At 37.7% G+C, this 16,056-nt stretch overlaps 1 protein-coding gene across 16 annotated transcripts in view; it reads left to right on the top strand.

Annotated features, from left to right (window-relative positions):
- Positions 1-16,056, top strand: part of Mllt10 (MLLT10 histone lysine methyltransferase DOT1L cofactor) — a 161,783-nt gene that overhangs the window by 22,532 nt on the left and 123,195 nt on the right. For 14 of the 16 annotated variants that reach the window (XM_074056537.1, XM_074056548.1, XM_074056547.1 and 11 more), the window contains one exon: positions 15,963-16,017. The exons of 1 other annotated variant lie outside the window; for it this stretch is intronic. In XM_074056537.1, coding sequence (XP_073912638.1) covers positions 15,963-16,017 — 55 coding nt within the window. Of the gene's footprint in view, positions 1-4,491; positions 4,640-5,110; positions 5,162-15,962; positions 16,018-16,056 lie in introns of all 16 variants that reach the window. One more of the 16 variants, XM_074056542.1, reaches the window with a different exon arrangement.

The following is a 16,056-nucleotide window of genomic DNA, read 5'->3' as shown; positions in this document are numbered from 1 at the left end:
CTTTTTTTTCCAAGATAGGATCTTGTGAACCATTTGCCAAGGCTGGCTTCAAATGGCCATCCTCTTCATCTCTGCCTTCTGAGTATGTAGGATTACAGGCATGAGCCTCTGGTGCCTGGCTTGCTTTGACTTTTTGTAATAGAAGCTTTATTTTTATTATTTGTTTCTATGAAGTCCAAACAGGTGTAACTATTTAACTATGAGGGAGAAAACAGTATGTGTTATAATGAAAAAATTGGCCCAGAATTTAGAGGAGTTACATTATAAGCCCATGTTTGTCCCTTAACTTCTGACCTTGAATAAATCCTCACTGTGGGTCTTAGTTTCTGTGTCAGTAAAACACAGGGATCGGACTAGATTGTTTCTTCACTCTCTTGAGTGTCCACATGTGTCTTATCATTAATAAAAAGAAAATTCTTTGGGTGAGATTTTCACATTAATGTGATATGTTGTTGATATGTCTGGTACCAGCCTGGTGTTCTGTATCCTGTACATGAAGAAAGTATTCATCCTTCTCTGGGATGAGGAGATTCTCCTGTCACCTAAATTCTCTATCTGCCTGTTGAGATCTTTATTTCATTGTATAAGTTCAAGTTACTGTCTAGAGTTTTCTTATTTCATTCTGCAGGACTCCTTTAAGCATGTCCTGCAGGGTGGTCTAGTGATAGCAAACTTTCTCATCTTTTAGTTCTACTCACCTTTGAAGGACAATTTTTTTCGATATGGGGTTCTTTTTTTTCCCTTGGTGGTAGCAGAATTGTAACTCGGGACTTATATGTCACTGTGCTCCCAGCTTCTTTATTTTTAAAAGTTTGATTATAATGTTCCTTGGTGAGGACCTTCTGAGTTTGTTTAGCTTTTTAGATGTTTGTATTCAGTTATGCCTTCAAATTTGGGGCATTTCAGCAATTGTTTCTTTACATATCCTTGCTATCCCTTTCTTTTTGTGGGACTTTTACAATGTAAATATTGGTCACTTTGGTCAAACAGGTCTCTTAGGCTCTGTTCACCACTTCAGTTTTTTTTTTCTTTCTGCTTTTCAGACATCTTCCTTCCTACCTCCCCTCCCCTTCCCTCCCCTTCCCTTCCCTTCCTCTCTTTTTTCCCTTCCCTTTCCTCCCTTCCTTCCCTACTTCCCTTCCTTCCTTCCTTCCATTTTAACTCAGAGTCTTACATGTGCTGGGCCTGTGTCCTACCACTTGAGCCACATCTCCAACCCTATTTTGTGTTAGGCATTTTCAAGATAGGGTCTCAAGGAACTCAGGGCCTTATGCTTGCTAAATAGGTGCTCTGCCACTTGAGCCACTCCACCAATCCTTTTTTTGTGTGTGTGCAAGATAGGATCTTGCAAACTATTTGCTTGGGCTGGCTATTTCCCGGTCTCTGACTCCCAAGTAACTAAAATTACAGGCATTGTTTTTTTGTTTTCTTTTTGGTAGTATTAGGGTTTGAACTCAGGGCCTCATGCTTGTTAGACAGCAGCTCTACCACTCTTCCAGCCCTTCTTTTTAAATGTAGACATTTAAAATGCTATAAATTTCCCTCTCAATTACTGCATTAAATGCCTTAAAATATTTTCTTTCGTCCCCTGTGGTTTTCTTTTGTTTTTGTTTTGTATGTGTGTGTGTTGCTATATGGCCTCTGCTAGACAAGCATTCTTTACCATTGAACTCTATCCTCAACTCGAACCCATTGGTCATTTTATTTATTTAGTTTTGGTGGTAGTGGGATTTGAACCCAGGGCCTTGGCTCTTGCTAGGCATGTGCTCTACCACTTTGAGCCATGTCCTTCACCCCAGCCATTAAAAGTAGGTTTGAGGGCTGTTGGAGTGGCTCAAGTGATAGAAGACCTGCCTAGTAAATGTGAAGCCCTGAATTCAAACCCCAGCACCACCAAAAAAAAAAAAAAAAAAAAAATCTATCTATATATGTGTGTATATGTGTGTGTGTATATATATATATATGTTTATGTATGTATGTATGTTAAGGTTGGGTGTGGTGGACTATGCTTATAGTTCGTAATTCTAGCACTCCCAGTACTTGGGGAAGTCGAGGTAGGAGGATTGGGAGTTTGAGACTTGCCCGGGCAACATAATGAAGCCCTGTCTCAAAATTAGAAAAATAGTGGTAGTGGGCCGAAGGTATGGTTTAAGCAGTTGAGCACCTGCTTAGCACGTTTGAAGCCTTGTACTGCAAAAAAAAAAAAAAAAAAAGAAGTAAAAATAAAGTATATTTAGATCACAAGTATTGAGACTTTACATTGTGCTTTTTTGAAATTTCTGAATTGATTTCAGTGTTGTCAATAAATCAGAAAAAAAAATTCATTGTGTGATTTAAAACCTTCTAAATTTATTAAAGGTTGTTTTATGGCCCGGATGTGTTCTGCCTTGTTGAATGTTTCATATGCACTTGAACAGAATATGTATTCTGTCAGTTTGTGTAGTGTTCTGTGAATGTCACATAGGTCAGTTTGGTTGATGGTATTTATCGAGGCTTCTATATGTTCTTACTGATTTTGTCTTCTGTAATTGAGAAAGGATTGCTGAAAATTTCAAATTACTATTTAGTTGTAAATATTCTCATTTCTTCATATTTTGCCTTACTTATTTTGAACCTGTTAATAGGTAAATAAATGCTTAGGATTTTTTGTCTCTTTTTCATATGCTGGGGATGAACCCAGGGCTTTTTACATGGTAGGCAAGTGTCTGCCACTGAGCTATACCTTTACCTCCCTGTATTTGCTTGATAAACTTTTTTTTTTGGTGTTACTGGGAGTTGAACTCATGGCCTCACCCTTGCTAGGCAGGCGCTCTACCTCTTTAGCCACTCTGCCAGCTCTTTTTTGTGTTAGTTTTTGTTTGTTTGTTTGTTTTGTTTTTGTTTTGTGTTAGGTATTTTTGAGATAGGGTTTTTTCAAACTGTTTGCCCAGGCTGCTTTTGAACTGCAGTCCTCCTGATTTCTGTCTCCTGAGTAGCTAGGATTACAGGTGTCAGCCTTGGTTGGTGCCTAGGTAAGTCCTCTTCCTTCCCTCCCTCCTAGCCTTGCATGTGCTAGGCAAGTGCGCTACCATGGAGCCATTCTGTCGGCCCTTTTTATGTTGGTTATTTTTTGAGATAGGACCTTGCTTTATGGTTGGGCTGAGCTGGACAGCGACCATCCTATTTGTGCATAGCTAGGATGACAGGCATGAGCCACTGGCACCCGGTTATTTGCTAAGTTAAATCTTTAACCTTAATCTTTGTGACAAGATTCTCTTTTTATTATTGTTATTATTATTATTACTATTACTATTATGGTGCTGCTGGATGTGAACTCAGGGCCGGTGCTTGGTTGCTAGGCAGGTTCTCTACCACTTGAGCCATGCCCTCAGCCCTTTGTATGATACTAATATAACTGTTCCAACATTTTTCTTGTTCTGCATTAAGGATTTTTTAGGTTTGGTTTTAGTCAATTTGAGTACGGTATATACTAATTTATATTTCTTCACGCTCTCGTGATGTTTATTAAAAGAGTGTCTTGTTACTTATATTTACAATTTTAACCAAGTATAAAAATTGTTGACTACTAATTTCCTCAGTTTTTTTTGTAATATATACTTTGTGGTTCTAGTGACAAGTATATTCGGCGTCTTGAAGTTATTGAAAAGCTAACTTATGTTCAGTTTTTTAAAGTTTTTCTTCCCCCACAATTCATTTATCTTAGTTTAGCAAGTATTGCTTTTATGTGTGTGTGTGTTATAAATATTATAGTATGTTTTTCATCCTAGACCTTGTAATTTTCATCTCTGGATGTTCAAATTTTTAAAACTTTTTTTTAAATGGTACTAGAGTTTGAACTCAGAGCTTCATGCTTGCTAGGCAGGTGTTCTACCACTTAAGCCATTATGCCAGCCCAAAACTTTCATATTTTTACTTAATTTATTTCTTCTAGCTTTGTAATCATCTGAAATGTAGGAATAAGTATTTGGACTTGTATACTAATTCTCTGTTATTTCAGTTTTGGTTGATTAGTTTTTGTTCCATTATGGGATAAAATATCTTGCATCTATATAAATCTTGTAAGTTTTGATTGACTCAGTCTTTGTGAATTTTACCTTGTTCTTTATTTTTATATGCCTAAAATATTTTGGACTTTGTTCCTTAGCATGGTTAAGTTGCTGAGAAAATTTGTTCTTTTGTGTCGTGCTGTTACATTATCTTTGGATGGACTGGAACTGCGTTTAGTTTAGGACTAATTTTTTCCTTTTTCTAAAGCATTGTTAGTTCTTTGATTTATATGAATTGTTAGGTTTTTCCATTCTGGCTTTTGGGAGTAGGTACTATTCATAAATACTCCTTGTGTAAGTTTGTATATTGTTACCTCTAATTCTTTTGGTGGTTCTCTTCCTGGCCTTGGGTAGGTCCCTCACATGCAAGTGACGATTTGTTACTCAACTAAAAATTTAGGGTGAGCCTTTGTAGATCTCTTCATTTCTCTCTCTCTCTCTCCAGCTCTCTACTCAGTGCTGGTCTCCTTTGTGAGCTCTAGCCACCTTGGCTTCCTTGGACTCCCAGCTCCGTTTTCCTCAACTTGGGGAGACCACAGGCTCTGCCTGGGTTCCTCCTCCCTGTTCCTTGGCCTGGAAAATCTCCCAAGGCAGTAAGCTGGGCAACTGTGTGGCTTGTGTCATTTGTTTCTTGTCTCTGAGGAATCACTGTCTTATGTTACTTGTTCAGTATTTTTAGTGATGTTTCATTCATTTTGTTAGGTTTTTATGATTTCATACAAGAAAGCTGTATCTAATCCCCTTTATTCATTCCATCTTTAGTGGAAGTGATATCATTGTGGTGATAATTTGCATTTCATAATGACTAGTGATAGATTTGGCATGTTTTAGTTTGTGTATTGACTATTTGTGAGTTCTGTTTTGATGAGTTTGTTCAAGCCTTTAGCTTTTTTCCTCTAAGTTGCAGAAGGTCTTATATGTGCTCGCTACCGGTCATTTCTTAGATAAATGTTTTATGCTTTCCCCAAATCTGTGTAGTTTTACCTGTTTTCATAATTGTGCCCTTTGATGAGCAGGAATATTTTAATCTGAGAAGTCTAATTTATCAGTGTTTTCTTTTGTAGTTATTGCTTACTGTGAGCTAAGACACTTTTCCCAACCCCGAAGTCATGAAGGTAATTTTCTTTAAAATTTTTTATTTTTACTAATTTATATTTTCATCTGTGATGCATCTCAAAATTATTTTTTATAGGCTTCATTTTTTTCATATGAGTATCCAATTGTTTTGTGCCATTTGTTGAAAAGAGTCTCTTTTTCCCAATGGATTGATTGCTTTGGTGGAAAACATGGGTGTGTAAATGGGCTCTCTTTTAGAAATCTTTATCCTATTCCATTAATCTAGTTGTCTAGCCTTACATTGATACCACACTATTTTAATTATTTGTAACTTTATAATATAATAAATCTTGATGTCAGAATTGTAAGCCCTACAACCTTGTTTTTCCTTTTACCTTGTATATTCTGTCCTTTACATTTTCATATAAATATTAGCTTTTCCATTTTTAAAAAAAGTTAGTGAGATTATTGACTACAATTGCTTTGAATCTATATATCTGTTTGAGGACGATTGACATAATAACAATGTGGAGTCCTTCTACCCATTGCCATCATATATCATTTAGGCTTGCTTTTTTCTTTTCTTACCTGAGCATGGTTTTGTAGTTTTCTTTGGTCTTTATACCTTCTTCTTTTTTTTTTTTTTAAATCATTTAAAATATATTTTATTCTCTGTTTTCTGATACTATTTATTTTGAGACAGGTTTTGCTATGTAGTCCAGGGTGGCCTTGTATTTGTAATCCTCTTGCCTTCACCTCCCAAGTGCTGGGATTACAGGTATGTACCACCATGCCTGGTCATATTTTAAAATAAATGAATTAGTAAATAATTTAGAGACAGAGGCTTCCTAAGCACTCACTTTGAGCCCAGCCTGGCCTCAAACTCATGATCCTCCTGCCTTTCAACCTTATGAGTGCTTGGCTTACAGGCATGCACCACCATAACTGGCTAAAAATTCAATTTCTAATTCTTAGTACATGGAAACAGAATTTATTGTTGCATTTTGACCTGTGTCTTACAGTCTTACTTGAATAACATTAATTCTAATAGTGTTTTGAGTGGGTTACTTAGATTTGCCTAGTAGGTGATCTTGACATAAATGACCAGTTTGGGGATGGGGATGTTGCTTAGTGATAGAGCTCTTGCCTAGCAGTCATGAGGCCCTGGGTTTTATCCCCAACACTATTATCACTACCACAACACTAGCATCCGTGGTTTTACCTCTTCTTTTTCAATTGTGTTACTTTTCTTTTCTGTGGAATAGAGTTAATCTTTTTTCTTTTTGTGTGGTACTTGGGTTTGAACTCAGGACCTCAGGGCCTCACACTTGGCTAGGCAGGATCTCTACCACTTAAGCCACTCTGCCAGCCCTTTACTGTGTCAGATATTTTTGGGATAATGTCTCAAGTACTGTTTGCCTGGTCTGGCTTCAAACCATTATTCTTCTGATGTCTAACTCCTGAGTAGTTAGGATTACAGGCATAAGCCATCAGTGCCTGACCTCAAATAATAGTGTCTACAATTATTTAGGACTGGCAACACCCAACAGATCAGATCACAAGAAGAAGGGGCATGCCATATTACAAGGGGTCACATGTGGTGGCATTGGCATGGATCAGGATGCAGAGGGAGTGAAGGAAAGGTAGGGGAGGTGGATTGGGGAAATGGGCAAGGGAGGGTGAGCAGGGTAGGATCATCTAATTTGAATAGTTTCTAGGGTTCCGGGGTAAAGGGGGTGCTCTTGGTTGTTTAATACTTTGCCCTGGGGTGGTTGAGGCAGGGGAATATAGTGGCCTAGCATATTAGATAGGTAATGGAGATGATTTAGAGGTATGGGTTTTTATATTCCTTTCACATGAAAGTTATGGAGCAGGCAGGTTGTTTGCTAGGAATTAGCTAGTCTTGGGAAGGACCAACTCTTTAAGGTCAGCAAGGCTCCAGGATGTTAAAGCATCAAAAATACAGAATTTAGGGGCTGGTACCTAGTATGTTGTGGTCCCCAGCATTGCCAAAACCCAAACAAAACAGTATGAAAACAATAAATACACAAGTTAAGAGCTAGTCTTAATTATCTTGAGAGTTTGTCATAAGTGGATGTTGAATTTTCTCAAAAACTGTTTCTGCTAATTGAGATGATATATTTAAAAATTAATGTGTGAAATTTGTTTTATTTCAAATGTTTTATATTATTCATGGTATGGATTCTTTGTTCCTGGTGGATTGTCCTTTTCAAATATGTTGTTTAATTTGAATGTTAATATTAAATAATTTTTCCGTCTATGTACATGAGGGATTTTTCTTTTTTGAGTGATAGTGGTTTGAACGTTGTTCTTGGTAAGCAAGTGCTTTACCACATGAGCCATGTCCCTAGCTCACAAGGGATGTTTTTGTAATATTTTTTTAGTAGCCTTTTCTCAGATATTGGTATTATTATTGGTGGTATTCATGCTGAAATTAGAAAATGACTTGAAAAGCATCGTGTCTTCTATTTTCTGTAGTGTTCGGTGAGATTGATGCTGTTTCTTTCTTAGTGTTTGAAGGAATTTACCAATGGGAAGAATCTGAGCCTAGAGTTACCTTTTTGGGAAGGATTTTTGATAATGAATTCAACTTAAAGGACTTCAGATTTTCTGTTTTATCTTGTCAATTTTTATTTATTTATTTTTTTGGGGCAGTACTGGGGTTTTAACTCAGGGGTCTCACACTTTCTAGGCAGGCGCTCTTACCTTTTCTAGGCAGGTGCTCTCCCACTTGAGCCGCTCCACCAGCCCCTATCTTGTCAGTTTTGATACATTGTAATTTTAAAGGAATTTTTCCATTTGATTTAAGCTGTTGAATTGGTTAGTATAAAGTAGTTAATAATAATCTTTTTCCCTTTTTTTATCTTTTGGTTTTGTAGTGCTAATTCTCTTTATTCTTGATACTGATAAATTTTTTTTTAAATCAGTTTAGTTTGTAGTTTCATCTTTGTTGATCTTTCCAGAGGACCAGCTTTGACTTAAAATTTTCTGTACTGTTTCTTTTCTGTTTCCTTTCCCCCCTGCTCTTTATTTTATTTTTTCTACTTTGGGTTTACTTTGTTCTTGTATAGGCTTTTCAGGAGGAATCCTATGTTATTTTATATCTTTTTTGTTCTTATGTGGTCAGTAAATATATTCTGTATGTTAACAATCATTTTAAATTCATTATGTCTTGTTTGTGGCCCAGCTTATGGTATTTCATAACGAGTGTACCATGTTCACCTAAAAAAGAAGGTATGGTTATAGCATTGTTTAGATTTTCTTTCTTTATTCCTCCTTTCCCCCTCCCCTTTCTTACTTCCTCCCCCTCCCTTTCCCCTTTGTCATTATACTGGTGTTTGAACTCAGGGCTCTACCACTTGAGCCATACCTTCATCCTTTTTTTGCTTTCGATTGTTTTTCCAATAGGGTCTCATGATTTTGGCTGGCCTGGTCTTGGATTGTGATCCTTCTCCCCATGTTCCCCCATATCTGGGTTTACAGGTATATACCACTGCTACCTGCTTTATTTTGTTGAGCTAGGGTCTTGTTGACTTTTTGCCTGGCCTGGCCTTGAACTGTGATCCTCCTGATCACCACCTCCTGAGTAGCTGGGATTATAGTTGTGATCTACTGCTCCCATCCTCCATTTTAACTTTATTGATTTTTTTTCCTCTAGTTTTATCAGTTATAGGGATAGAGATGTTAAAATACCTTATAGTAAGGTATTGTCTCCCTAGACAATTAGATATCCCTTTATATGAATTTTTGCTTCATACATTTTGAAGCTCTGTTATTAAGTATACATATTTATGATTATTATGTTATTTTCATTATTTGATAGTGATTACCATGAAATACCCTTCTCTCTTACTCTCCATCTTCTGTTTCCATTTTTACCCAATTACTTTTGTTTTTATGTACTCTTTTTTTTTTTTTTTTTTTTTTTTTGGTACTAGGGCTTTAACTCAGGTCCCACGCTTACCAGGCAGACACTGCATCACGTGAGCCACTCTGCCAGCTCATTATCCATGTATTTTTAATCCATTTATGTCTTTATTAAGTGTCTCTCTTATAGATACGTATAGTTCACGTTTACTTTCATATTTGTGCTAATATACTTATTTAGTCTCTTAACATTTCATGTAATTGTATGTTTTGGGTTGAAGTCTGCTGTTGTAAATTTTGTTTTTTGTTTAAATTTTATTTTTTATTTATTTTGGTGTTACTTGGGTTTGAACCCAAGACCTCACACTTGCTAGTCAGCCACTCTACCATTTGAGCCACTTTGCCAGCCCTAAATTTTACTATTTTTTATTTTTAATGTGCATTAGACTTACTTTTAGATATATTTTAGAATTACTGTAATGATATGCAACTCACATACTAACAGTACAATCATTTGAAGTGTATAATTCTGTGGTTTTTAGTAAAATACTCTCAGAATTGTGCCATCACCACAATCAATTTTAGAATGTTTTCATTCTGACAACCATTAATCTGCTTCTCTATAGATTTGCCTATTTTGCGCATTTCATATAAGTGGAATCATTTCATGCTATTTTTGTGAGTGGCCTCTTTCCCTTAGCATAATTTCTTCTCTCTCTTCCCCACCCTTCCCATCTCCTACCCCTTTTCCCCTCTACTCCCCTTCTGTCCCCTCTCCAGGGGCTAATACAAGTGAGACATGCTCCCTACCATTGGCTGTCACATCCCTAGCCTGCCATCCAGTTCTTTATTATAGTTTCTTTTCCTTTGTTGAGATTTCTTACTTCATCTGTTATCAGAACATTTTCATGGCTTTATTGAACTTAGTTATAATACCTGTTTTAAAACCCTTTTCTGCTAATTTCAATGTCTGGATCATTCTGGGGTTGACAATTCATTGATTGTCTTATTTTGAGGATAGTTAACATTTTTTTGGTTCTTTATAGGTCAAGTAACCTGGATCTTCTCCTTAGCATTATAAATGTTATTTGTGGGAAAGGCCATAGTCTATTATACCCCTTTGAAGAATTTGATATTTTTGAAAATCAGGCAGTTGAACTGGGTACCAATGGCTCACTCCTGTAATCCCAATTACTTTTTTTTTTTTTTTCTTTTTGTGGGACTTCAGTTTGAATTTGAACTCAGGGGTTTGTGCTTGCAAAGCAGGTGCTCTATTGCTTGAGCCACACCTTCAGTTGTAATCCTAGCCACTTGGGAGACTGAGATTGGGAGGATCACTGTTTGAGGCTAGTCCAAGCCTAAAAGTTTTTGAGGTCCCCATCTCAAGCAAAAGAAAAGCTGGGCATGATGGTGCATGCCTGTTATCCCAGTGGTGGCAGGAAGTGTAAAATAGGATTGGGGTCCAGGCCAGGTTGGGCAAAAGTGACATGCTATCTCCAAAATAACTGGAGCAAAAAGGGCTGGAGGCCTGCATGGCTCAAGTAGTAGAGCACGTGCCTAGCAAACATGAAACCCTGAGTTCGTACCCTAATACCATTAAAGCAACACCCCAAAACCAAAAATATCAGGCAGTTGATTTGGTTGGACTCAAACTGCCTTTTATGTACTTTGAGTACCTATTTAAATCTCATTTTCTTTCTTTTTTCTTTAGCTGGTTACTAGGTTGCCCTGTGCATGGATGGTTCAAAGACAGCGAAAGGTTTGGGTTGATTGTAGTTCATAAAAATTTTGGACTTTTTCCTCATTCTCTGCTCTTTGGGATTCATATTTCACTTTACAGGCACTAATGCTACTCTGAACTTTGTCTTCTGGGTCGTAGGTATTAAGACTACAGGAGCCATTATGGGCTGACTGGCTTGTCATCAGGCTAAAAATTCTAAAAAATGGGAAACCTTTATGCTGGTCCCTTCCAAGTATTTACTTTCCATAGAATCTAGGTACTTTTGTCTACCCTCTGCTGCATTCAGGTATCTGTTACTTGTATTTTGTCCAGAATTTATATTTGTCTGTGTTAAAGGTATGTTCTTTCATAAGCTTACCATTTTGGAAGCAGAAGTTCATTTTATCATGGATTTAAAAATGTTTGGTATGTTCCAGTCCATTGCAGTTATCTTTATTGGCTTTAAGTGATTCCATCTTTAGCTAATAGGCATCTCTTTAGATTGACCTCTAAGTTCTTTTGCCATGATTCTAGTAGTTCTTATAGCTTCCTTGTTATCTGATAGAACAAGGTGCTGCAGGCTTACCTGGGCCAGACTTGGAATCATTCACTTCTCAGGAGTACATTTTTTGCTTAAAACAGGAAAAAATGGGGCTGTAGGAATAGCTCAACCACAGAGTATTTGCCTAGCACGTATGAGGCAGTGGGTTGAAACTACCACATCTAAACAACAAATCAAACAAGAAACAAAAGAAGAAATCATGATGGTAAATGTTTTATACTATTGTGAAAGACACCCTTTACACTTTCACTTAAGATACTTTTTCTCCATACCAACCAATCCTTGGATTTTAGCTGTGTGTCTTACAAAGTCAATTCACTCCTGACACTATGCCCAGAATGCATCAGATCCTATAAGTTAAAGGGTTTTAGTTCCTTTAACTGCTTCAGCCTCCAGTGCGAATTGCCAAGTCTGGGTTTCTTGTACTTTTAACTTACTGGTTATAAGTTGGGGGTTCTCACAATCCCTTATTTATTTGTTGATTGATTGATTGGTTGATTGTGGTGTTGAAGTTTGAACTCAGGGTTTTGTGTTTGCTAGGCAGGTGGCTCTGCCACTTAATTTATACTTCCAGCCCCTACAGCTAACCTCTTTGGGTTCAATAATTTTTTAGAATGGCTCATAGAACTTAAGGAAACACGTTACTTATGTTTACTGGCTCCTTATAGAGGAAATTATAAATGATACAGTTGGACGCCTGGAATCAAGTGATTCACCCTTATAGGCAGGAGGAACACTTAAGCCTGGCAGTTTAAGATCAACTTGGGCAACTATTATTTCAAAAAACACAAAACAACTCCCCCCCCCAAATAAATGTGGTTCCAGGTCCGAAAGTGTCCTGAGTGTAAGAGCTCTTTGTGGAATGATATTCTCCTTACATTTGGTTCATTCACCAACCCAAAAAACAGAGCAAATCTATTGTTCAAGAATATTTATAGGGCTGGAGGTGTGGCTCAAGAGGTTGGTCGCCTGCCTAACAAGTGTGAAGTCCTAAATTCAAGCCCTCGTGCCACCAAGGGGGAAAAAACAAGCAAGCAGAAATGAAAGAAAGGAGAAAGAGGGAAAAAAAAACTATTTACAGACGTGAGCATGGTGGTGCACACCTTGGGAGGCAGATTCAGGAGATTACCAATTTAAGGCCAGCTTGGGCTACATAGTGAAACTTTGTCTCATGGTGAAAGAAGAGTATTTATAGAGTTTGATTAATCCAGCTCCCATTTTACAGGCCAGAACATTGAGTGGAGCTAAAAAGTTCCAACTGCATAATTATTTGCTTTATCTGGTGACCAGTCCCATCCTGAAGCTACCTAGGGGCTCCTTCTTAAGTTAGCTCATTAGCATAAACTCAGTTGTGATTGGATCACTAGGGAAATACCCAGGGTTTTAAGATGATTTATGCCAGGAACTGGGGATAAATATCAAATATGGGTTTTTATTATGTAATACATACATTTGTAAAAAATTCCAAGATTACATCTTTTAAATAATAAGAGGAACCTTTCTTAGTCTGTAATATGTTTGCAATTATTATTTTCTTGTTTTTTTTTTTCTTTTGTGGGACTGGGGAATGAACTCAGGGCTTCTCATTTGCAAAGCAGGCATTCTGCCTCTTAAGTCATACCTCCAGTTCATTTTGCCCTAGTTATTTTTTGGAGATGGGGGTATCACAAACTATTTGTGTGGGCTGGCCTCCAGCCACAATCCTCCTGATCTCAGGCTCCCAAGTAGCTAGGATTTTAGGTTTGAGCCACTCAGCCCTGGCTTTTCTTGCTTTTTCTAATATGATGCTCCTAGTCAGTAAATTCTAATAATTCACTAGAGTATTAAATAGCCAGAGGTTTCTAAAGGTCAAAAGAGCATTTTGGTAAGCTGGATTCAGTAAATTTTTTTGGAAATTGATGCCAAAATTATAAAGATAAAAACAGTTGCATTCTTTCTTAGACATGCTTTAAAAGAGAGAGAGAACTGGGCTGGGGAGGTAGCTTAGTGATAGAGAACTTGCCCCTAATATGTGTGAGGCCCTGGGTTCAATCCCCAGCACTGCAGGGGAGGGAGGGGGGTGAGAGGGGAAAGAAAAAGAACCCTTTTGTATAGTTTTTTTATTTGTTAACTTGTTTTGGCCATTTCAAGTAGCAGTCGTTTTCCTTGATAAGTTGTGGTGAGATCTGGAATATGTGCTTTTTTGGGTCTCCTTATACTCTCTTGATTCCCTTTCACAGGATCTACTGTGTTCTTCTAACACCGTCTCTCACTTACTAAAATAAAAATGAGTAGTAAATTTTAATAGTGGCAAATGTAGCTAGCTGTAGCCTGCCTTATGAAACTGTGATGTCTGGTTGTTTGTATTGCTTAGCTGTAGCATCTAGAGCCTCATACTAAATCCTTCTTAACTGTACCTTCCATTTTTCTCTAAAAATTTTTTGTCCTTTATCTTTGGCATCAAGGTATATTCACAGTATTTTAGTTAGCTTTTAATGATGTATACCTGTAAAAATGTTATAAACAGAATGATGAACTTTAGAATAGAGGAAAGAAATCACTCATCTTACCATTCTCACTCATTTCAATCTTAATTAATACATGTTTGTTAAGTCTATAATACTTTTTTTGTTTGTTTGTTTTTTAGCACTCTACCAGTCTTTTTTTGTGATTTTTTTTTTTTTTTTGAGATGGTACTCCTGATATTTACCTGAGACTGGCTTTGAATTGTGATCCTTCTGATCCCTGCCTCTTGACTAGCTAGGATTACAAGTGTGCGCCACCCGTGCCATGCTAGTCTATGATTTTTTTAAACTTGGTTAAAATCTTTGTGGATATTATACAGTTCATTTCTGATAGTTCTTAAATTCTATCCTTTGTTTAAGACATTTTGTGAGCCAGGCTTTGGTGGCTCATGCTTGTAATTCTAGCTACTTGAGAGGCTAAGATGGTGGCGGGGGGTGGGGTGGGGGTGGGGGTGGGGGGTGGGGGGAGAATTGAGGTTCGAGGCCACCCTGGGCAAATAGTTTGGTAGACCCTGTCTCCAAAATAATCAGAGTAAAATGGAATGGCAGTGTGGCTCAAACATTGTAGAGCACCTGCTTTGCAAGTGATGAGCCTGGGTTCAAACCCCAGCTCCCACCCCTCCCCCCACCAAAAACGGTTAACAACATTTCTTTTTTTCTAGGGTCTCCTGGTTTGCCCAGGGCTGGCCTTGGACTGAAATCTATTCCTGGGATTGCATGTGTACACCACTGTGCCTGGCTTATTTTTGAGACAGGGCCTCACTTACTTTTTGCTTGGGCTGGCCTTGAACCATGATCCTTCTGTTTCTGCCTTCTGAGTAGCTGGAATCAGAGTGGTCTAGTACCATGCCTGGCCAACTTTTGTAAGATTTTTATAGTTAAAAATGACCATAGAATTTTTGTACATAGATTTCTGATGTCTTGAAGTTAAAAGTATACAAATGATATAAAATGGCAGATAGGGTCCTTCCCTGTCCCCCACACTGGGACTGGGGTTTGAACTCAGGACTTCTTGCTTACAAAGCAGGTACTCTAATGCTTGAGCCACACCCCCAGTCCATTTTGCTCTGGTTATTTTGGAAATGGGGTGTGGTGAAATATCTGCCTGGGCTGGCCTCCAGCCATGATCCTTGAGTACCTAGAATTACAGGCATCAGCCACTGGAGCTCAGCTAATAAGAATTTTTTTGATCCTAGTTATTCTATACCTAATCATCGAAAAGCCCAGTCTATCTCTGACCATAGTCTTTTTAAATTTAATTTTTAAGCTAGCATGCATTAATAATACAAGGGGATTTCATTGTGATAATTCCATATGTGTATACAGTGTACTTTGAACAAATTTACCCTTTCCATTATATTTTCATTTACCCCCATAGTCTTGGTATTAGATTTAGTTATATTAGCATTTGTTTCTTTCCCAACTTTGTTTCTCTCCTGTGAAGGGAGGCTGGCTGTTGTATAGTTGAGAAACATGTTTTCTTTTGCATGCTGGGGATTGAACTGAGTGTGGCTTTTTGGTGTTTTTTTTTTTTTTTTTTTTCTTCCTTTTTTGGTGGTATTGGAGTCTGAACTCAGGGCCTCATGCTTGTCAGGCAGGCACTGTACCACTTGAGCTACTCTGCTGGCATTTTTTTTTTTTTTTTTTGAGGCAGGTTCTCTCAGCTCTCTTCTCCCTTCTCTCCCCTCCCCTTCTCTTCTCTCCTCTCCTCTCCGCTCCTGTATCCCAGGCTGGCCTGGAACTGCCTTCTGGCCTGGGATTACAGGCATGTACCACCATGGCCTTTTTTTTTTTTTTTTAAAGGGGGCCTTGCTGTGTTGTTCAGGCTGTTCTCAAATTCCTAGGCTCAATTGAGCCTTATGCCTCAACTTCCCCAGTCACCTGTGACTATACTCACCATCATACCTATCTTTTTCCCCCCTTAGTGTACAATTTAAAAATAGTAGCAGGAGTTTCAAAGTTAAAAATGGCTTTGAAAGAAGTTGTTAATCAGGTGGCAAGGAAAATTAATTGTCATTGAGAACAGTTATTTTGTGAGTGATGCTCTGGAATGTTCTTGGTGGCGAGTGGTGCACATGCTCTTATTCTCATTTTTTGTTAATTTGGAGTTGTAGAGAAGATGTGTTCTTTTGGTAATCTGAAAAAAAAATCTCTTCATTTCCTTTTCTTTTTTTTTTTTTAAATAGAGATGTGAACTGTGTCCCCATAAAGATGGAGCTTTAAAAAGAACAGATAATGGGGGTAAGTACAGAGATTAAAAAAAAAAAAAAGTGCAATTGA

This window comes from Castor canadensis, chromosome 15, assembly GCF_047511655.1.
Source record: "Castor canadensis chromosome 15, mCasCan1.hap1v2, whole genome shotgun sequence".
Classification (NCBI taxonomy): domain Eukaryota; kingdom Metazoa; phylum Chordata; class Mammalia; order Rodentia; family Castoridae; genus Castor; species Castor canadensis.
This window is presented reverse-complemented; position numbering and strand designations above follow the sequence as displayed.